This window comes from Ixodes scapularis, unplaced genomic scaffold (assembly GCF_016920785.2).
Source record: "Ixodes scapularis isolate PalLabHiFi unplaced genomic scaffold, ASM1692078v2 PGA_scaffold12__126_contigs__length_90152505, whole genome shotgun sequence".
NCBI lineage: Eukaryota > Metazoa > Arthropoda > Arachnida > Ixodida > Ixodidae > Ixodes > Ixodes scapularis.
In genome coordinates, this window is record NW_024609838.1 from 69,496,768 (window position 1) to 69,520,508 (window position 23,741).

At 46.3% G+C, this 23,741-nt stretch overlaps 1 protein-coding gene across 1 annotated transcript in view; it reads right to left on the minus strand.

The window, feature by feature from the left end:
• Window positions 1–23,741, minus strand: part of LOC8026657 (excitatory amino acid transporter 3) — a 57,832-nt gene that overhangs the window by 25,480 nt on the left and 8,611 nt on the right. Inside the window, exons 2-5 of the mRNA XM_029971296.4 lie at window positions 6,516–6,789; window positions 4,855–5,170; window positions 3,050–3,092; window positions 2,374–2,416 (exon numbers count right to left, since the gene is read on the minus strand). Of these exons, the coding sequence (XP_029827156.2) occupies window positions 2,374–2,416; window positions 3,050–3,092; window positions 4,855–5,170; window positions 6,516–6,789 (676 nt within the window). The remainder of the gene's footprint in view (window positions 1–2,373; window positions 2,417–3,049; window positions 3,093–4,854; window positions 5,171–6,515; window positions 6,790–23,741) is intronic.

Here is a 23,741-nt window from a genome sequence, read left to right on the forward strand (position 1 = left end):
CAAACTGTTTGCGGCATGTGTTTTACTCCACCTTCCTTGCTTCAAAAAATCATTTGAGTTAGGTAACTTCAAAATATATAATTTTAGATACCTTAAAAGTATCGTGAAATCACTCGAGTGACTGCAGCCATTCTACCGGCCGAGCAAAATGTATAATATATTTTAATTCATTAATAGCCTATCCAGCGAATATTTATACGGCAAAAACAATTGCCCATATATTCAAAAGCAGCTGTTATTTTCTTATTTATGAGGACGGAGCACGATACTCTGAAGAAATACATAATAGTGACTTTAAGTTTTTACGTTGACTGTATTTAGCGCGTATTTACGATCATGAATGTGCGATCATAAATACACCTAGCTTTTTTATTGCGAAGGTTCTACCACTATCCCTGAAAAAACCCGCGCTGCCGTAAGTCCTCTCAACCCTCGTTTTGTCTTATTTAAAATTCCCCTGGTGGATTTGAAGCGACGCAAACGTGTTTCATACTCGCGCCTTCAGTGGGGTTGATGCGAGCCCACTCTTGTACGTTAAAAAAGAAACCAATAAAAAGCGCTCTAAAGCCTCTCAAAATTCACTAAGTAAATCACGAGGGACATAGTATAATTTTTCTTATTATTAAATATCATTCTATAAATCTTAATATTTATATGCCGTGAGCCATACTGAAAAACCTAGTATATAACATTTCGCGATTTGGACTATGAACCTGAAAATCTATCTGAATTCCAGGTTTTCGAAAATTATTCCTTTGTCTGCAATCTGGATTTAAGGTTTCTAGAAACAATTTCAGTTAGATTTCCAGTTCCTCAATCCAGATAGTGAATACGGGGTTTTTCGATAGGGAGGTTTTGATTGCTTCCTCTGATACTGCTGTGCGGTTGAATTGCAAAGGGGGATGGGTAATAACCAGGTGCCATTAGTCGCCTTTTACCTCATCTTCACTAAACGTTTGCCTGAATAAAGATATTTTAAAATTTTGAATTTTTTTTTTTTTTTTTTTTTTGGGGGGGGGGGGGGGGAGGGTTTCACTGTTCTTAACATTGTGCGATGTAAAGCAGTGAACACATGAACCATGAAAACGAGCGCCGCGCGACAATATTCCTAGCAACCGGTGCTGGCGTCTCTACGTCACTTCCTTGCGGCGCCGCGGCCCTCGGATGTGGTCAGAAAAGGTTACTCCGTGCGCCTGTGGTACGCCTAGCGGCGAGCGGTGAAAGTTGTGCGGCGCACAGTTCCATCGTTCATGTGTTCCATCACGGCCTCCTCTTTACTGACAAAGCTGAGAAGCGGCTGCCAAAATGGAAAAGGTGGAGCGGCAGACAACAGACAGGAGAAAAGCCACGTGACTGGCGCCCCGCTGCGGCGAGACGCCGAGACACAGTTTTCCCGAGCGTACAAGGGTGTTTCGGGTCCTCCTTGCTGCAAAATTTGTGCGCTGACGTCCAGCTTCCCCGAGAAATGGCTCTTTGCGATGCCATGTGCTACCAGATCCTCGCGCTCCAAATCAGCGACCGGGCACTCTATGGCTCCGTCATCGAAGCGCCAGGCTTTGAGAGTATAGAGGAGGCTATGGTTCCATGCTTAAAGGGATACTGAACCGAAATCTGGATCCCACAAAACACGCAGCAAAAGCGTGCAGCGGGATGCTACAAGCATCAAACATCATTCATACAGCGATATCTCGAACGGATGACCGTATTTTTCAAGAAAAGGAGGCGCATTTGACAGTAATGTTCACGTCATGTTTCTCCGAGAAGGAGAGAGAACGGCCTCGCGTCTTCTCCGCCTCGCGGCCTTGAGGGAGCGAAGCGAAGAGAGGAGGAAACTAGGTATCTTGACGGTCACGCGCCTCGTCGGCCTGGTTCAATGTCGACCTCTTTTTCCAGAAATACGACTGTCCATTCGGGATATCGCTTTACGAGTAGCGTTGTAGGGATTGTAGCGTCCCGCTTACATCTCCCTGCATTATTTTTTCTAAAATTCAAATTTCGGTTCACCATTCCTTTAACGCAAGTATATTTGCCACGTCCTGACGATGCCGTTCCTCTCGCGCCTGAAACTGATGTTACTGACGTCGCCGTCGGCATGTCGCGGAGCAGACCACAGACTTCCTTTATCGATAGGAGAGAGACTGGAAGCGTGTTGATTAGGCCTGTGGGCGGAGCATGCACTGCATTATTTACCAGTCACTGACTATATGGAAAGAAACTGAAGGGAGGAGAAAATGACAGCGGCCGGTGACGTCACAGCTAGGCGCTCTGACGTCATCGCACGCTGTCATCTTCTCCTCTCCCTCAGTTTCTCACCAACTACTGAGAGTGAACCGATCGGTTATTAAGTTATGCGGCGAGAAAGAGTTTACTTACTGTTGCTGGCGTTTCCCGTGGGTTGTATGACAAGGGTGGAAAACTGCGCAAGAGAGAGAAATGTGTAATCAGCGAGAAGAAAGCGAAGTCGGAAAACATTAACTGATGCGGACTTTCAATATGTCGGTAAGCACAAATCAAGACTACTAGTTCAAGCAGGCATCAATTAAGGCCGAGCTAAGAGTGCCGCGCCCAAATATTGATTCGGTTACTGAAGTTCACGGCAGAGAAGTTTTCTCATATCGAGTGATATGTACCGGGTGTGACAGGGATATGTCTGCGACCTATAGCCTTCTTGGTAATTCAGAGGTAAAGTGCCGGCCCACGGATCTTTGAGTGGTGAGTTCGGGTCCCGGCCATGGCCTACTGTTCTGCTATCATATTTGTTATTTTCGATTTCGGTCTCTGATCTAACAAGAATGTCTTTATAGTCATGGGGGGGTCTTCAACATAAATCATCACAATGAGCCTCGCGTTGTCATTATAGTGCGTTCTAAGTGTGAGTTACACCGGGCGTAGCGGCCTCAAGTATGGTGTACTTAAGTATCTTATGAGAAAGAAAGACGATACAACTACTTCTACGGGTTCCGTAGGAAATTTGTACTACGGCCCAGCTACCTGGCTCGCATTTGTTAAAGATCGAGGCAAAGAAAAAACACTAGGAAACATTTCTCACCTGAGTAACGCAAGCTTCGATGACATTTGGAGGGAACGCATTCCTGCAAATTGTGAACGTAATCATTAGTCACTTGTTTTCTCTGAACTTAGGGAGCATTATCGATCTAGCCAGTACATAACGCGAATGATTTAGCTGGTTCGAACGGTACCATAATTACCCAAGCTGGGTGCGTACAAAACATATGTTATGAATAGCGAGTTACACAATTCTCGGTGTTTCGTAAATAAATCTGGGCACGGAACAGTGCGACACGATTGGGACACAAAGGAGCACAGAACACATAAAATTGAACAGTCCCAGTGAGACGGTATTTTGCAAAACGCCCCTTTGCACTTTCATAGTCACTCACAGCTTGAGAAATGCAGAGCGTAGCGATATTCAGCATATAATTATCGTTCGTCAGCTATGGGATTGACACATGAGCCGATAAGAATGCCGAGGGACCAATCAAACAAGAAGCGTGAGTGACAGCTTATTATCGCAACGCCTCTCGCTTCGTGATCGGTCCCTCGGCTATCGGCTCACGCCGCAATCTCATTGGCTGACGAACGACAATGACATGCTCAGAACTCGCCAGGTCCTGTGTTTCTTAAAATGTCGGTGACTCTGACCACACTGGCCGTCGCTTGACGCTTGTCGCGAGAGGAACAGACTGGAAGGTATCTTGAACTAACTTTCTCGGACACACTTAATAGATCGCATAATAATGAGAGTGAAATCAAATTGCAACAGTAAAACCACCGTTGCATCGGAAATCGCGGAGCGTGTTTTCTCGTACATTAAAAGAATACAAACTCGGTGGGAGATTTGGAAACGGGTTTGATAGTTTGATAATCACCGAGTTTCAAGAGTGCTCTGGCGTCCTGCAGGACAAACAATGTTCTCTAAAGGTTTTTTTTTTTTTTATTCTACGAGCTTTTTTTGATATTTGGCTTCAGTTTTAAGACGTGCACAGTTTCCCTGAGCAAACTTCTCCGCCTCAGTTGTTTATATTCTAGCTTACGTTTCCTAAGTTTGAAGGCATTTTTGTTTTTAGATTATTTTCACCGGGAAACTAGCTTTTCTGGAAGGACGCCCTCTTGTACTTACATATATATATATATATATATATATATATATATATATATATATATATATATATATATATATATATATATATATATATATATATATATATATATATATATATATATATAATTCTTTTTTCTTGCTGTCAAGGTGCAATTTAGTTATTGCAGTTCAAGATTTTGCTTTCAAAGGAAGACGCACAAGTGTCAGCCGTAAAGAAGACGGACGCCCATCCGCATCCACGACTGATGACTACATCGAAAGAGCACGAGAACTGGCCCTAACGGATGGACTAGTGGCAGTGGATGACTTGACAAATAATTTACAAATCAGCCGAGGCTTTGCTACGCAATAATCCATGACTGGCTTGGGTTCGGAAAGGTTTTCATTGAAACGAATTCTATAACCAGTGTGCGGACAATTTTTAATCCATCTCGCATTATACAGGACGTGACAGCTTCTCCTAAGCCGTCCAAGGGCAACGTTCTGTATGTAAATATCAACATCAACAGCTGTGTGTGGAAAAAATGTTTTGCTTTTTTGTGTGTGAAATGTGAGATATTAGGGTAACAACATAGACCTGCGCAACGCTTCGCCCGTGATGTCACATCCATCCGCACCATCAAATCTCTCTGCACACCCCCCCCCCCCCCTCCCATCTCACCCCAAGCCCACCTACCCAAATCCGCCCCTTTTTTCTAACAGTGAGTGAGAAGGCAAGGCCCGTCTCTCGCCTGATGAGGTCCATGAGGGTGTCGGCGGTGGTGACCAGCCTGGCTTTGGAGGTGCCCGAGGCCGGCAGCTTGCTGTCCCCGGAGCCCGGCTGGATGGCGAGCACGAGCACGATGCCCAGCACGATGGCCATGAAGGTGGTTGTGAAGTAGTACACAACGGCACGCAGGCCGATCTTGCCGGACAAACGAGCGTCCAGGGACCCGACCGCGGCTACCATGCTGGACGTGATCAGCGGCAGGATCAGCCCACGGAGCATTCGCAGAAACACCTCGCCCGGGAAGTTGATGTACATGATGTTGCGCTTGGAAAACGGCCCTGCGGGGTGCAGTTCCACCACACGTTCAGTTCCCAACGAACCAAGACAATTTGTAGACATTGCCAGTCTTGGGATGAAGCGAGGAAACCGTCATTTAAGTATTCGCCGCATTAATTTACTCCGCGGTTAACAAACTCTAGTTACATCACACAGGCTAGTCCATTCAGCTTGATTAAAATACATTCTTTATCAGAGCTTGGGTGAATCGATCGAATAATAATCAAACAATATTAAAGTTTTTTTTTTTGGTTTCTTTTTTTCAGCGCAGGTATAAATTACGCATCGTCGAATGCTCAGTCTCTGCTTAAATGTAGCTCTAGCGGTTCGGTCCAGTTAACAAAGTTTCATAGCTTGCCCATATCTGATTCAAAAGTTATAAGCGATTTGGGGAAATTCCCAATGAAAAAATGGCGGCCCACAATTTCCGCAGAAACGCGGAGATTAACGACGCCGGATACACAAAACGAATCCCATTTTCCTCATTTAGATTAATAAAAAAAGTTGCTGCATTTTTTATTTCAAGTAACGGCAAGCTCTGAAATTCCGCTATCTAGTCCGAACCTCTAGCGCAACATTTGGGCGGAAACTGAGCGTTCTGCAAGGCGTTGTTTAGTTTTGCGGCAAAAACATACTGTAAAGGTTTTTTCAGAGCCACTCTGTACATGCTGACTGGGCAATTCGCAAGTATTAACCTCTGGATGTTTCGAATGTATATCTCGCATGGGGTCGTAGGATGGACACAGTGAGCGCAAAACTGTTGGGTCAAGGAAGCTTGACCGTCACCACACGTTGTGTACATTAGATACCAACGGAGTAGTAATTTTCAAAATAGCGTTTTCTCTAACGTAAGACAACGGGTACTAGGACACGTTTTGGACTGGTGCGTTTAGCGTCCTACATCGTCCGTGCAACGAAAACAGTGATAAAGTGGCACAAACGACGTCACAGGAGTAGGCGTGTCATGCTGTCGCATGTCGCGGCCCTGGGGGGTGGTCGTAGAAGTTCCGACAATAAAAATACGAGCAAACGAAAGTGTAGCTGTCGTCAAGCGGTACTGTACCTCCAGGCTGCTGTGAAACTTCCGCGAGACAGTGTAAGTTCCGGTGCTTTGTTTTAAGATAGGCTGCACTCGTATATCGAATTCGACGGTGTACTCTCGGTGCAGTCGGTGTGAGAGGTACAGGTAATTGGAACGTAACAAATGAGCGAACAAGTTCCAGCCGAACTCGCGTCAAATCCGCGTCATGTGCGTGCTTCCCTAAGGGACGTCACAAATCCAGTATCACGGCCTTGCCATCGAGGAGCTGGTTCAAGATTCCATAGTAACCCCATTCCCACGCTCACCGAGGGGCCTGAGGAGGACCCCCAGCGTGATGCCTGCCACCACTGCGGCGATGGTGGCCACCGTCAACTTGTTGTGCCGCAGGAAGTCGTGGCAGCAGCCGTGGTGTGGTGGCCGCAAGCCTCCCCTGGCGGACTCGGTGTCCTCCTCCATCTTGGAGGACGGGACCAGCGGGGGCGCCGGCAGGGCTGCCGGCGGAGCCGCGTTCTCGGCCAGGTTGGTGGTCGACATGCTCGCCCCGTCCGCCGTGCTCCGGTAGATGCCACCGCGGAAGGACTGCCAAAGAAAAGGGGCACGACCAAAGGTATAGTTGGACGCTGCAGTTGGAGGTGGTGCTAGCGAATGAGATGTTCGGGTTTAGATACGTATACCTTTGTCGCTGCACACTGTCATATGAATAGAGACAAAGGTAGCTAGCCTTTGCGTCTACCTACCTAGTAACAATTTCAATCAAAGCTTGGTGCTCTAACGTCTCCGGATGCTTTCATCTTCTCTTTCTCACTCTCTCTCTCAATATTTCTCCATACGTATAAGAAGGGCCAAAAACACGACAGTACCAGGAGTGGCGTCCGCTGGTTCGGCGACTGCGGCACGGCCGTCAATGTCATCCCCGCGCCATGCGGAAGGGGCACAGAACATACAGGTGTTTCCATGACCGAAGAACGTCTTTATCGCAGCAATCCTCGCAAGGTGAAAATGATCCCGTCCGCTAAATAGTTGTTCCGGACATCCTGCATCACTACGGCGAACCAGTTTTCTCAAGAAACACCGTGTCCCTTAGCGTGGAACATTCTAAATTGTCTGTCATACTTTGCAAGCACGTGTGCTGAAGCTAGCCCCAACCGACTCTGTTGTCTAACCGCACTTTCATGTAAGCCACCGTCTCCAGGTGTGAGCCAAGGACGAGTTCGACAGAGCTCCATCAAGATAGCTGATAGATGAACACTCCTATCGGGATGTTTACGCTAGACGCCATGATCAAGGTGGTGCTCTGTCACAGTTGATAAACGATATCGTTCGAGGTCCTTCTAATTGTTCGGAAGCTTCTATTGCGGCAAGATGGAAAAAAAAACGAAAAAAAAAACGTCACAATCTGCTTTATTGTGCTCGTTAAGCGTCTCCACATTACGAAAAAAAAAAAAAGAATTTGTGCTGAGCAGAAGCCAAACGGTTTTCTAAAGAAGCCACTTCCTTGAATTAACCTGAAAGCGCCAGTTTGCACAAATTTGCGATGAACATACTCCATCAACAAGATCTTTTTCTTTTCTTTTGAGGAGCCAGCTATTTTGGGTACATGTCGCGCTAACTGCACTGAGCCGATAAATCAAATGTTTGAAAACTTTGAATATTAATACACACGGTGTTTCAAAAAGCGGCCGGGCTCTTTAAATCGACCTCAAAAATCGAATTTTTAACCTATCGCGCTACGATTATGTGGAGCGTTTCCCACAGGTGGTGCATGTTTTCTATAAAATTTTCAGAGAGCGAACTTATCTGAGGAAAAAGTAAAAAAATAAAAGGCTTAGCTGTTAAGCAAACGCAGCGAAGCCTTTGGCCTTCAAACAATAGGGCGCCCTATTGTTTGAAGACCGGTGGCTTCGCCGCGTTTTTATAGGAGTTAAGGCATTTCTCTTTTTTTACCTTTTCCTCGGGTAAGTTCGCTCTTTGCAAACTTTATAGAAAAAAATGCACCACCTGTGGGCAACGCTGCACAAAATCGTAGAACGATAGGTTAAGAAACATATTTTTGCGCTCGATTTAAAGAGCCTGGTCGCTATCTAAAACACCCTGTGCAGAACATTTTCAAAATGAACAAAGCATGGCCACCAAGCATGTTCTTACAGTGACTTGATTGCTGAAAAGCCTAAAACAAGTAGCTGACGCCCATCATACGGAAGACACTATTTTTTTTTTTTTTGCTCGGCGCATTTACAACTTCAGAAGTACAAAGGACGGCATAATTTGGTACCAGTTGTATGTTGCCAATGTTTACCATAGCCCAACGCCGCCTACTGGAGCTGGCTATGCAGATTACACACGCTGTGGGTTGACGCAGTGCAATCGTGTCCATCAGGAAGCCACTATACGGCATCATGATTTTTCGGGTAGCCCTAGGATTATACAGTTGAATCACAATACTCCGTTTCAGATTACGATAGGCCGCATGGGACGGTACGAGTAAGTTACGTCACGTGACCTTCGGAAGTAGCGCACCGACCCTCGGGATGCGTAGCCACATGATACTTTCACAGCGCTGATATGGACCTGGATGGATGGATGGATGATTCCGGCTGAGCCCTTTGGATCGGGCGGTAGCTCACGCCACCTAGCCATTTTGTTTCATCATTTAAGCTTAGAGTATTTAAATGTGAAAACTATATTCACTCTGCACTGAAAAGGAAGTGAGGCTATAAAACCCCCGTGCCATTAGCTAATAAGAAAATACCTCGCACTCATTACCTTTTGCGAGTGGCGAGCGCCGTCTGGGGAGTTGTCTGCGAACTACAAATGAAGGGAAGCCGGGCATTTCCCACCCGTCAGAAAGCATTGGCATCGTGCCGTTGTATCGGTCTTCGGTGCTTTTTTACACCCCCTACTATCGATACTAAAAAACGAAGCGTCAAAATAGTCTAAACACGCGCGAAGATAGATGCTGACAATGTTGGTCGCGCGTGATGATGCTCTGCGAGAATGGTGACAGCGGGAGAGTAGGCATGCGCAGAAGCTTAGGAAACAGGTTCATTGGCTATGATGTCTCCTAGCATTCGCTGTGGTTCTTCGTAATATCGGAGCATTTTTTTTAAGAGGCTTGAAATACTGGCGTGTTTCTATGCAGAAGGTTACACTGAGACGAGAAAACGTCTGCTTCTGTACCGGTACATGCAAGAGTAGATGTCTCACGCCTGTGTCAGTACGTTCGTGTAGGTGTTTCAGACAGTAGCCTTGGTTGCGCTCAGAAGGACGGAAACGACAGCAAGCACAAATTCACCGGAATAACAGTTCGTGACAAGCGATGCAAAAGGTGGCGCCGTGAAGCAATCACGAGTCACGGTTATGTCCGGGTCGTTGCTGTTGTTTCGGTTGCTGTGGGTGCACCTAAAGGAAAATGTGTGAATGAGCCTTAAAATGCCATTTCACGAGCCCTTTATGCATGGGCAAGCGCACATCGTAAAGTAAGCTCTCCGCCCAGAGGGTAATGATCGCGTTGCACATCAACTAACAATGCGCTCGAAGCAACGATGAGAATAAAGCGTGACACGCGTTTTTTTCTTGCGCATCAATTGCGTAAATTTTTGTAAGGCGGACATACATACAACCAACATGGTTTGGCATAACTTTCCAAGAGTAGTTGGTGATATATTAAAGATGTCAAGCGAAGCTATCAGACGGTCTCCTGACTCACCGCTAATATTCGTAACAGATTTCATTGTTGCTGAAGTAAATCATTAATAAAGTGCAGCCCCAGCCCCCCCCCCCCCCCCCCCCCCCCGGCAAGCTTATATTTACTGCCGCTGGTTAGCATCTTTTGGCCACGACAATAACTTTACTTATTCGCCTTATTTTGGTTGACAACAAACTCAGTGGCGCCATCTATTCAATAACCCCGGCACACTTCCGGTTCACGTATATTTCCGAATTTTTTTACTCATCATTCTTTTATCATAAAAGTGAATTAAGTCTGACAGTGATGTACGTAAGTGGCCGTTTGCAGAAGATAGGGTGTATATTTGATTTTGCAGATACTGCGAAACCCGCCGTCTAGTTCAGAACCGGAAGTGGTTGGGGCTACATGCACACTAGCGCCACCACGTTTCAACTCAACGTGCCGAAAGAGCGAATAGACAGTTTCCAGCACACCGTGCTCGAACTAAACGCGGTGTTTAAATATTTTTCATCACACTAAACTTTTCTGCAACCTTAAGGGTGTAAATCAGATTGTCCCAGGGTTAACGACATGAGTGTCTGAAGGAACTCCTTTAGTATACTGGCGAACACTTGAAATAGCGCTCTGGCGATCTTTGCATAATTTTACGCGCAACAAATTTACAAGCAAAACGCAGAAACATATCTGACGACCACAAGTATCATGAATTCAACCCAAAGTGCTTCCCGCACAATCTATCGTGGTCCGACGGTGTCTGTTTTTTTCCTTTTCTTGACACCTATCCATTGTCTTGGACAAACCGAGCAGGCAGAAGCCGCATGACAACTGATCTTCGCACTTTTCCCTGCTCTTTTGGTACAGTCCCCACTGTCGCGGCGTTTTGACGAGAAGGCAGGGTTTAGTCTGGTTTCTTCCAAAACAACGCAGGAATGCCCGTCCCGTATGAGGGCTTCCGCCCACACTATTAGACCGGAAGTGCGCCCGAAGCGCCACCATCGCCGCGTGACGTAGCAGAGTTGAGTTGGTCTATATAATCCGTTCACCGCTAAGCTGAGACGGCGGTGGGAGCTGTAGGCCCTCGTTGGACCGTCAACCGTTGCTCTTTCGCCACGTGATCACCCTCCCGCCCATAGTTACGAGTAGAGAGCCGGCTCAGGTGATAGGAGGGAAGCGGCTGATTGGTCCGGCTGGCACGTAGCTCCCACCGAAGTCTCAGCTGAGCGGAAAACGGAGTATAGTAAAGTATTTGGTATAGACTTTTTACGCGGATCAGTTACTCGAACCGCCACCAGTCGCCGCGCCGCTCGGCGCCGCCAAAAATGATCTTCACTTCTGCTCGCGGCCAAGGCAGGCAAATCTTGCAGGCAGGTATCTACACCGAGGCTTTGCCGACTTTGCTCGCTGTCGTTCGTGTGCGATTCAAATGAGGGACCACAGTGGGACGCGCCAACCCGGTCCCGCAGACAAAACATGTTCTGTTGTGCACCCCTAGCGTACTGGGACTCTCCGTGCTTGGTACCTTTTTCGATGCAGCGATTCTTCAGCGGAAAGGAGAACGAAGAACTGCGTCTGTACCGCAAGGGACGCGGCATCAAAAACGTATGATCGCTTTGAGTCTTTGATTTCCGAATAAGCCCAGGCCAAATAATCCAAGTTAAAGATGTGATTACCAGCAGCTCTACCCACGTCAAAATGTAAATTGGCGACTATGCCTTCGTACAGGACAACATCCGTACGATCCACCTCATATATGTTTGGCACTAACTGATTCATGTCGGTACACGTATTATTCAGAAACAACTGCCTCGCTTGCGTCAGGCGCGCACATGTGGTGAGGAACACTGTTGCGATCGACTATTCTGGCGTCAATTCGATATCTGCAGAATGCACAAATCACACGCATACGCCAACGGGTCACTTCACTCGCACTGAAAAAAACATGGAAACGGCTTGAACTTATATGGTCTCTTAAAAACGGTCCATAATCGTGTGTCGTTGACCCGCTCGACGTTGGGCTCCATTCGATATGTAAAATAAAAGCTACCACCTATGCTCAGATAGGACTTAAAGAGAAGCTGAAGCAGTTTTGTATATGAGTAAAAACACTTAAGTCGTGCTTATATGGCCTCCAGGATAACGAATATCGAGATTATTTTTCACTTTGGTGTACGGAGGCTGCAGAAAATTATTTTTCAAAGTACCGCTGAAGACCCTCCCTCATGAAGCGTTAAGTCATACACAGTTTTCGGAATCTTCGCTCTCGCGCATTTCAACGCCTATCAAAGCTAGGCACGCGCTTTTGCTGTTTTCAAAAAGGTCGGAAAAAGACGCCACGACTGGTGTCAGTGCGGGGGAAAATGCCTGGCAAATTCACAATTACACGCGCTGCCGAAACGAGCGACAAGCACTTGGCGGCCAAAATATATAAACGCTTTCAGGCAGCTGTGCTTGGGCGCCGCCATAACCGACAGTCAGTTTTTGTTCCTCCTTATTTTGTTCGCTTCACTTCATCATTACCACAGCAGGACAGTTTACTGCAATTTTAAGTGTTACCGTGTCCTTCTACCCAGCACAGGCCCTCGCGGAGCCTCGTCAAAGCGCGCCTCAGTGACTTGGCATCTCGGTAAGACAAGAGAGGGTCGGCTATGGCGTTTTAGTCTGGCGCGCGCTGAAAGCGTCTATATTTTTGACGTACTATCGACTGGTCGGACGTTTTTGGTGTTTTCTCACGTTTATTGCATGTTCGGGGAAAGCGAACGACGTGATATTCAGATTCGCGGGATGAAAATACTCTAGAATTCAGCTGTACACTAACTCAATTTTTTTATTTTTTTTTATTTTTTAGTTTTTTTTTTAAATGATTAACGTGAAGCATAAGGTACACAACCAGAATATGAACATTGTATAAGTCAATGTGAAACGCAAAAATAAAAGAGAACGAAAATGAAGCTTCGATGGAGGCTAGCGTATGTCAAACGCACCCCGCACACGGGAAAATGGAGGTCGGCTATAGCGGCCGGGTCACGTGATAGCGAAGATGGCGGCGCCCATGCAAATTAGCTCCAAAGAGCCTATAGGTCAACCCCTTTGGTTTTCTTTGTCTGATATCCCTCTCTTTCTCGGTACTGTTTTCACATTCTTTTCATCGCTTTGCGGCCTTTCCTACACCAGCGAGCAATATCAACCTCACTCGGGGAGGCACACTGTGACCAGAAGAGATACAAATTGACTTCGACCACTCACAGTTCTCAGTTCCCGGTCGTCCGACATTAACGCGGGCGGCGATTGGCGGCTCGGTGATACTGCCTTCAGCGGCTCAATCTCCGCGCCCGAACAAGCTAACAAAGGAGCAACGCAGTCGCCGCAATCTGATCCCCGATCGTCGGCGAACAAAGGCACGTGGTCGGTACTCCGCTCACCACTAAGCTGAGAGTGCGGCGAAAGCAACCTGCTCTTTGGACCAGTTGTACGCCGATCTTCTGCCACGTGACCATGCCTACGCGCAGATACAGGCTGACGAAAAAGAGGCGGTCGATTGCTCCGGCGAGCACGTAGCTCACACCGCACTGTCAGCTTGTATAAGCGAGCGCGGAGCAGACGAGCGGCTGCCTGGAATGTCCAGCATACAAGCGGCGCGCGGCACACCCCGTCAAGTTGAAGCGTCATTCGCCTGTCTGAAAGGGCGTCAGGCGAAAATAACGTCTCGAGATTCGTTTTGTTTGCTTTTTACTTCGAAGTCGTCTTTCTACAACTTCCTTTGGTAGACAAAAGAAGAAAAAATTGCGCAAGTTTCATCATGCTTCTGACAAGACCGGGGAGTACGAAATGTTTCGAGGCCACGGCAAAATGGCAGAAGTATTTTGCAGAAACTAGGGAGTTTTAGAATAGCGAACGCCAGACACGTCGCCAGGATTTTGATTCGGGGGGGGGGGGGGGGGGGGGGGGGGCGGCGGCGCCCATGACAAAATGCTGTATGGGGGGGAGGGGGGAGATGAGGTCCCAGCAAAATGGAAGATTACGGCGGGAGAGGGGGGGGGGGGGGGGGCATGCCCCACCCTTGCTACGTGCCTGGCGCACGCTAACGCTTTGCGTAAAAAAAGAATAGCGTTGTCGCCACAGCACATGCGCCGAACGCTGGCCACGTTTTGCGCCTTGCGTACTCTATTTTAGCGTACGCTATTTCTCGGAAATTGCGTGTGTACGCAGAGCTTTGCTTCGCTCTGTTGCGCTCCATCAAGGAGGATTCTTCATGAGAAGTTGGCTAAAGCCAAGACGAGCACAGTACAAAAATGGCGGCTTTAAAAGGCCTCTGACACGCCAAAAAAAAAATTCACGTTGAAATGGCATGTCAGGACATTACAAAAAAGTTGTTTCCCTATAGAGGTGCGTAGTTTTCTTATATAAAAAATAGAAATACGAGGCCCAATTCAAAGTTCCCGCCAGTGCACTGTGACATAACCGTGTACCGCAAGGTGTCGCGGCGGTCAGAAGGGAGGCATCGCCGGAAGTCACGTGAGTTGTATCCCTCCTCGTGCTTACCGCGAGCGCGTGTAATATTTTTTTTTAATATATTTTTGTTATTCTCCGCACCTCCACGAGCGATCCAAGCAGACAAGGTTTCTTTTATTTGCTTTTCGTCGCTTAAAGGGGTACTCCACCGGTTTTTTTCATTATCTCCGATTTGCTTGAAATTTTGCTAAACTAACCAACAAACAATGCTAAAATAGTATCCGAAATATTAGGTCAAAATATTGTTTTTTCGCGGTTATTGAATTTACAGTTTTGGTCTTCACCATGTTTTTCAAACTGAAAGTCTCTACTGGCAACAACAACAAAGTGACGTCAGTGGAAGGCAGGGGTTAACTTTTTGGACTACAGAAGTTGTTCCCAACGGATTTGAAGCAGTTTCTTGGTGTCAAATGAGTGCTTTGGAAGCTCGCTCCCGTATCCGCGCTCCAGCACGGAACAAATGATTGGCATATTCTATTTTTAGACTACTTGCTCGACTGGCAAGCCTGCCTGCCACTGACGTCACGGCACTGAAAAGTGCGCGAATATTTGAATATTGGCTTTTGCACCATTTTCATTTGCCGATTTCAGAATACCTATTATGAATGTCGCGATGCTGAATAGCATACCGGAAAGGCTGAAGGCCGGGGAGTCAGAAAATATAGTGAGTTGAGGTAGCTCAAAAAATCGGTGGAGTACACCTTTAATGGTGCTGTAAAGGTAAAAAAAGAGGAGTCAGTGAATTGACGTGATCAACTACAACGCCTAGAAGGTGTTGTGTGAAAGACTGTTCGGTATTTCAGCAACTGAAGAAGAGATCACACAGCATGCATTTCCGAGAGACGGCAGGCATCCTCAGTCTGGAGAGTATACGATGATTCGACGACCTCGGTGTCCGAACCTTCAGCAATGCAATTGGGTGGGTCGTACGCTAGCAATCTTAATTTCTGCGAGCGTTCTAATCTTCTTTTTTTTTTTTTCAAAACTTGGTAGCTTTTTTTCTGCCTAGTATAGCTCTATATCATCGGACTGACGGCATGCGCTCGTACACTGGCTTGTACTCGCAACGCCTTCATCATTGACCTCCATTACGTCGATCCACTGACTCCTCGTCCTCAACTTTTACAGCACGCAAACTAACCAACGGTGCAGCGATAAAGAGCTACTTGAACTGAAACTTTGTTTGCTACAATCGCTCGTACAAAGAGTAGAAAAAAAAAAGTCTTAGGCACGGTCGCGTAGAGCACGAGGAGTGAAACTCACGTGACTTCCTGCGAACCCACTTTTAGTGACGTAGGTCGATGCCTCCCTTCTGACCGCCCCGACACCTTGCGGTACACTGTTACGTCACAGTGCACTGGCGGGAGCTTTGAATTGGGCCTCGTATTTCTTTTTTTTTTATAAAAAACAACTACGCACCTCTATAGTGAAACAAATTTTTTTGTAATATCCTGACATGCCATTTCAACGCCTAGCATGAAAAAACAAAAACATTTTTGGTGTGTCAGAGGCCCTTTAAAGGGATACTTCAACGGAATTTGAAATATTTCTGTCGTGTTCAAAAATAGGTTGAATATGACCCACAATATCCGCAAAAGATAATCGCACGTTTGTATTTTGAGCCTGGCGGCTGTATTTTTCGTTATAAACGGCCCACTCTGGCAAGCGCTCGGAGAAGGCCCAACGGAGACCACGTGACATCCAACGCAATCGTGACGTAGGTCGTCTCAGGACGAGCAAAGCTACGGCGAGGCTGACGTCGCGGGGATGGCCTAGTCGTTTCAGCCACCGAAGCGGCTGCTTTTGTACGAATTTTGAGTGACGGGTTAATCTTCTATAATCTTGTAGGGGGACAATGGCGAGTTCTGCGACACACAAAAGGCAATCTCGGGAAGACTGGAGTTCGTTCTTCCCCTCTCCTTTCGTCGTGGCCTGAGGCGAGACAACCTCCGTCACTAGCTGTCAAGGTTCCTAGACGAGCATTACAAACGAGGCGTTAGCGACATCCACCAGGTGCTCTTTGCTAATCGTTTAATTCGTTTTAAAATTCCTTTTTGAGACTTTTTTAACAAGATATTGGTATGTTCGATATGATACTGCTCCATTGAACACATATAGACCAAAAAATGAGCTCCGAAATTTCGTTGTAGTATCCCTTTAAGAACCATGGCTGCCGCTGGTTTGGCGACATCGTGAGCGCGACGTCGGCGGCATCCTCGCGACTGCGATTTTCAATACGGGACAATATTGCACTCGGTTTGGAAAACTCAGTAAGGTGGGCAACAATCACTGGCAACTTGATCCTTACGACGCGCAAACATTTATCGGCGAAGGTCAGACACTAGACCTCTCTTGCCGAGGCGACACAAGCGGGCACGACCCGCCGACAGCTCGCGTCGCACTCTCACGTTTAAACAAATCTAAAATGTTACTCTGGACCAAAAAACTTGTTTTTTTTTTCCCCAAAACATTACAGCATTTTGTGCGTGAAATAAAAATCGCGACTGTGTCTTGGTGGCGTTGCAAGCGCGAGATGCATGGGCTTTTGCGTCGCGGCGGAGAAACGCTATTCAAAAACTCTCTTGCGTCGCGTGCGCTAACGCAAGAGCTAAATTTAGCGCTATGGTGCGCTAAAATTGCATACGTTATTCTAAACCTTCCTACTGGCGTTACGTGACATGATGTAACATGACGTGGTCGCGGGACGTCCATTGCGCGAAAACTGACGTCACATGACGTGATCGCGGGACGTCAATTTGCTGCCCAAGTTTAGCGGGAAAGCTGACGTGACGGTCCTTTGTGACTTTCTTTTTTTTTTTTGACGACTCTTCGTGACAGTTTTTCGTGACAGTTTTCTCATAGAATTGGGCTGCTAAAACACACTTTGTGTTTAAGGAAAAAAAATGAAAGCCGTTTAGAAACTCCCTGTAACGCCGAATTAGAGCGCAGTTCTTGAGGAGAAGGAGGGAAGGGTACTGATGGTTACGGGTTCTCGGGGGGGGGGGGGGGGGGGTCGCGTGACCTCGGGGGGGGGGGGGGGAGGGCACGTGACATGGGTGCGTGGTCACCTGACCCCTTTGCTCCCCCCTCCCGAGATCACGTGACCTTGGGGAGGGGGTCAAGTGACCTCGGCGGGGTCACGTGACCCCCCAGAGAAATTTTCCGCTAGATTTAGCGGGGAAATGTTTCTGCTACATTTAGTGGTGACATTTTTCGCTAAATTTAGTGGGGAAATTTTCCCACTAGATTTAGCGGGGAAATTTTTCCGCTAGATATAGCGGGGAAATATTTCCACTAGATTTAGCGGGAAAATTTTTCCGCTAAATATAGCGGGGAAGTTTTTTCGCTAAATATAGCGAGGAAATTTTCCCGCTAGATTAAGCGGGGAAATTTTTCCGTTAGATTTAGCGGGGAAATTTTTCCGCTAGATCTAGCGGAGAATTGACCCATAATGCACCGCGCGGTTAAGCCGACGGCGACGCCGCTCAAGCCGGAAACGGACGCCTAAGAGCTGCGCTCTAAAAAAAGGCTCTTCTTCTGTACGCCGTTTACCGACGAACAAGGCAGGGCTTGGTAGCTGCTTGGCGTTGCTTAAAGTCACATTTAGTATTTGTAAATAAAATTGAAGTCAAAATCACATTTAGAATTTGTGAAGAAAAAGAAAAGCAAAAATTTTTTTACGTGTATGTTTTTGCCCTGCAGAGCACTCTGATAACCAATCACTGCAATGTACGGACGGGCTCGGCAAATAACTAAATTTGGAAAACCATCTTTCTTTTCGAACAATATACACACCAATGCGACACTGCACAACGTGTCACTTTCTTCACGTCAGACTCAATAGATCACTTTCATAAATCCGTCACAACGCGCGGTGGATTCTGGGAACCTGTAAACCAGGAGCAGAGTGCGTATGTATTTTGCTTCCCATTGATTCCCACATTGCATGTCGTGGTATTACGCCGCGGAGAGGCGCTTCGAATTTTGAAATACGTATATTTCAATTAGCAGACCATGTTGCACACAGGGTGCATTCGGAATGCCTGCAAGCGGTGATTCTTTTTTTCTTTTTGTCTTTTTTTTTTTTGTAACACAAAATGTGTACATTAGCTAGATTTTATGCGAAAAGTATCATGCTCGAGTGTGTCTAAAATTAGTAACACGTTAGCCAAGGCAACAAGCAGGCAGTGCATAGGAATTAATAAAGGCAATCTTAGTAATAAATACCGAAACTTAATCATAATTAGGCCTAATCACTAATAGCGATCGAGATTCACCAAGCGGCTCAGTGGGAATCGAACCCCGGATCGTGCGATCCGCAAGCTCGGCGCATCTAGTGCCACTAAATAAGCTACGCTTCAGAGTAACGACACTTGGCCATATTGTGTGTTAAAATTATGGTTGCCAGTTATCTGAAGCTTTATCTGAAATCACAGGAATTGCTTTCCCGCCCTCCACAAATGTTCAAACCGTTCGCGACAGATAAAAGCAATATTACATGACCTTCCTAACACCGAATCTAATTCTCAGAAGTCGCACTTTTGAATCATGGCGATCGGCCGTTGCGTCTGTCCTGCATACGAACCAAAATGGCGGCGCCCACAACAATGTTAGGGAACGGAGTGCCGATACTCTAAGCGCAGCTTATTTAGTGGCTCTAGGCGCATCAAAATAGGGTAGCAGGACGAAGTATGACTGGCGGGAGCCTGCGGTAACGGACGACTGCACCGATGAATACCGCAGCGGCCGAATGACGTCACGTCTTAGCGCAGCAGCCCATAGACTAGCGGTCGCGGTAAACCTCCTTCCCTCGCGAATATTTCAGTTACCCCCATGGGCACCTGTAGTCCAAGAGCACTCGGAACTCAGGGCGCTGCGCCCACCCTCCGCCTTCGAAGACCCACGAAAAATGCTTATAGGGTCTATTCACTGGACACCATATTTGTGGGTGCTGTTTAGAGCGCATGCTCAGAATGAGCTCACATTAATAGGCTGCTAAGACCGGCAACCTTGACGGTGTGGAGTGCACGTTCCAAAATAATTGGGGAAGTGTCACTTCTATGAAATCTAATCTTAACTTACCCGATCTTTCATTGCGTCGTAAACTATCTCGTCTTTGTCTCTTTCATAAGGTTTATCATTTCAATTCTCTACTCACTGACTCTCTCTTTCTGCCACCATCGTACATTTCTTCCCGCAGCGACCATCAGTTCAAGGTTGGCGTCCCAAGCAGCCGCACCAATTTGCACTTCCACTCGTTCATTCCCAAAACCTGCACAGACTGGAACCGCCTCCATCGCTTCAATCACTGACACCGACCGTTTCAAAAGTGCCGTTTGCAACCATTTTTTGTAATCCCTCTGCAGTGTTTATGTTCATGTTGTATTTTTTTTTTGCTTCACCACTCCTCTCTGTAATGCTTCGGCCTTGAGAGTAAATAAATGAAATGAAATGAAATGAAGTTCGCCATCAGCACGCGCTCAGCAATCGCGCACACAGCTATGGCCGCAAGTGAATACACCCTATTAAAGCATACTCCTCACACTCTCCATTCATGAATAAATTTAAACTTGTCTCGATCATTCTGATAAGCCCGCTTATCACATGAGTGTGTCGTGTGCGGAACGTATCTAATACCACTCAAATCTCCCGTAACCAAGCATGACAATAATGATGTACTCATAATACACGCATTCTGTGCCTCTCCCTCTACCCCCTGCGTTTATCAGAACGTTTTTTTATTATTATTATTGCGTAGGTAAGCGACTCTACGAGGTGACAGGGAAAACGAAAATGTTTCAACAGGTCCTTCTGTTGTTTCCAATGAAAGGGCAGATTCACTGGCTACTGTTGGCAACGGAATCGATTCATATGTGGCTGATTCTGGGCAGTAGCCACACTGAATGTGCCGTTGACCACCCTCTTCTATGGAAGAGTTATTTCTTTTGAAAACTTTCCTGGGGTTATATGCACAGTTCATGAATTAAGAACAGTTTACTTGCGAGATATCGCTATTTACCAGTTTAGTGGGGGCCCTATAGGGATCCTGATTCTCGGTTTTTATCCACAATACCACCGGCGACCAGCGGCCGACCGTCCTGGTGTGGTCGGCCGCTGGTCGCCGCCGCGAGGCGGATGAGGTCTCTCCCTCAAAGTAGTTCACAAAGACCCCCGCTCGGGGTGTCGGGTGGCATGGTCCGTGTCTTTCCTTGGCATGTTTATGGCCCCCTGGTCACAGACCGTTCTGCCCGAAGCTCTGGTCGTCAGCAGCGGTTGACCGAAAAGAGCCAGGTTCAGGGAATTCTGGAATGGTTGCCACGTGTTGAGTGGGGTTTGCTTTTGGCTCTATATAAAATTATTTTGTTGTTTGTGTACGTGCGTATTTCCTTTTGGTCACTGACTTGTCTGTACGTGCCTGGTTTTGTGATCGTGGGTTCGAATCTGTTTCGTATTGTTTTTAGCTGCCTTGGTGAACTTCGTTTGAAATCTGTTTTGTCTTGTGAATTCGCTTCTTTTGTCATGCCCATGTTTGCTTCAGGCTTCGAGTTTTCTGGTTGGTGCTAAGGAAACCCTCTGGGACTGGTTGCCTAGAATGGTCTTAGAGCGCTGCTAAACCCAACAAAAGCAGCTGCCGGAGGTCCTTGAAAAGGTCATTTTTCCTTCAGCTCTCCTTTCCCTCTACCCCTACCCCACCCTTCCCGATATAAACGAAGTCGATAGCGGACTCCCTTTGAGCCAGTTCATATTTTGACTTCTTGTCTTCTTAAACTACCCTCCCCCCCCCCCCCCCCCCCCCCCCTCAAAAGGTCGGCGCCCGGATACCATGCCTTGAACATCACCCTCCCTCTGGAGGCCAACCCGCAGGTCCGACCCCCTTCGGCTGTGGAGTCTTCCGCCTGCTAGCTCGCAAACTTTAGACCCCCTACGGCTGTAAAGAAGTTTTGCTCGCTTGCCTCTGCGTGGATTCTTGTTCGTCGAGTTCAGCTGTGGTCGGGGCAACCGCTGAAGGTGTGGTCGAGGAGGACGGCAGGGGAAATGGCCAAAAGTTAGGAGGGTGATTTCAGATAAGATCGACCAAAGGGTGGCTGGTCGACATTTTTAAATCAACTGATGTTTTTATATGACATTGTCTAGTGTCTGGTATAAACGAATCCACACTTAGTTTTGACCAGAAAAAAAATTTGGAGACAAGAAAAATCGTAAGGCAGGGAGAGGTGGACAGTTGCAATAACGCGCACTGATGGAGGGGGCAAGTTTGAAAGTGAATAATTAAAACAATAAAATTAGGAGAATTTTAAAACTTTTTACAAACAAACTATGGGTACAACTTGCTTGTAATATAAAGTAATAATATTCATTAAAAATTTATTTAGTTTTCTAAAAATTGCCAAACATGCCTGCTCGAACGACAAATGGCAAACTTTGGAAATCTGTATCTCATGAAATAATTTAATCATTATTACATAACTTGCAGACATTATTTTACTAATATATGGCTATTATTGAAAAAATAAATAAGGTATCTGAGTGACACAATAGTTACAATATATTTAGGCAAACATGGGAAAAAAATCAAACAGAAAAATTCCAATGCGAATAAAAAAAAAACACCACTTTCGATTTTTTTTAGATTTGGGTACCCTGTTATACTCTATTTCGGCTTTCATTTCTATTAAAAACATGTTGCATCATTGCACTGTGAAAGAAGAAACAACTCCCCAAAGTAGGGTCCTTTTTCAAAGCCTACACTTAGCAGTGTCCTATACAAGAAGTGACTCTGAGTTCCAGTTTCATGAAACTTGCACAAATCTTTTGTATACATTTATTCAGATTAGGTCATTGATAAAAAGAGCGATCGGTCACACAGTAAAAGGGAGGATAAACTATATACAGCATTTTACATAAGCGTACAAAGTGGTATCATATTAGAGACTAATGATTTGAGAAAAGATGATGCAGTGTGAAGTTGTACCTTCCGGTATATTTTACATCTAGAGTAAAATAAATAACTTTACTTCCACGCACAAAAACAAAGATATAATAGTAAGATATTTAGGTTGGCTGTGTATTTACGATTACAAACAATTTCAGGTGACGGATGCCATAGTGCCTAACTGGAGCAGCTTCGATGCTCTCGGTGTATGAATGAATCGTGGCAAGCCGATATATTTTATCCTGCTCGAGGATAACATTTTGGGATTTTTTTCATAGTGATCAGATAAAAATTATTAGTAACCACCAACAAAAACAGTAAGTTAAATACCCCGTGAAGAAAAATGTGATAAATAAGATGTCCCTGCATTCAAAATGAGCAGTCCTTGGGAAATCAAATTCGGCACTTTACGCTAAGGTTTTCCTCGCTGTACCCATTTAATAAAGTTGCTTCCAAGCAGATCCGACTGTCCGTGCTACATATACGTCACAGGTCCCTTCTGTTGATGACTTGCTGAGCCGCCACGCGTGCCAAGACTGAATGCCAGGGAAGGCGCGCACCGTCAGCCACTCTTCTTTTTTTTGTTCACGATACCGAACAACCTCATTTTTGTCCAGATATACAAGATGCACGCCTTTCAGTTTCTTTGATAGAACGCTCACCATTGTCCTGGCCGTCTGAATTGCGCTTACTGAACGTTCTCTCAGGTTGTTCAGCGTGGCCTGGTGCTTCACGAGTCCGCCAACTCCGTCACATGCATTTTTCCCATGTCCAGATGCAGAAAATAACCACTGGGCTTGTGGGCAATCGTCCTTTGCAAATTGGTGAAGCTGGTAGCGATTCTTGAAATGACTGGCGGCGCCGTCACTTACGTACGTCACGTACGAGTATACCGCAACGTTGTCTTCAACCCACTCCTTCACTTTTTCTAGAGCCAAGCAAGCGTGAGCGGCGTCGTGACACAGGTCCTCACTTATGATGGCAAAGCTGTTCGTAGATTTTCTTGTCGTCACTACACATGTAAATATCGAAACTTGTTTTTTTTTCAGTGATATGCTTGCACTTCGTCAGGAAGCACGATGGTCCAGTTTTCAGCAAAGTCAAAATGAAAGACAATGCTCCCGCGTTGCATGCACTGTTTTTCATCGTAGATCGCTTTACCTTGCGTTTGCCGGATATGGTTGTGAAGTACCCAACTTCCAACCGTCACTTGGATGACTTTTAGGAAAGTCTCAGGTTCCAAAGTTTTTTTTCACAAAGTCGCCGGACTCCCATGTTGGAAGCACAATCTCTTCATCCTCCGGGATATCAAGTTCCTGGAGTGTAAGAAACTGGCCTTTTGGGCAGTGATCACAGTCTCCTTGAAGGCACAGTTCTGTTGCTGGGTCGCACAGAAATGCC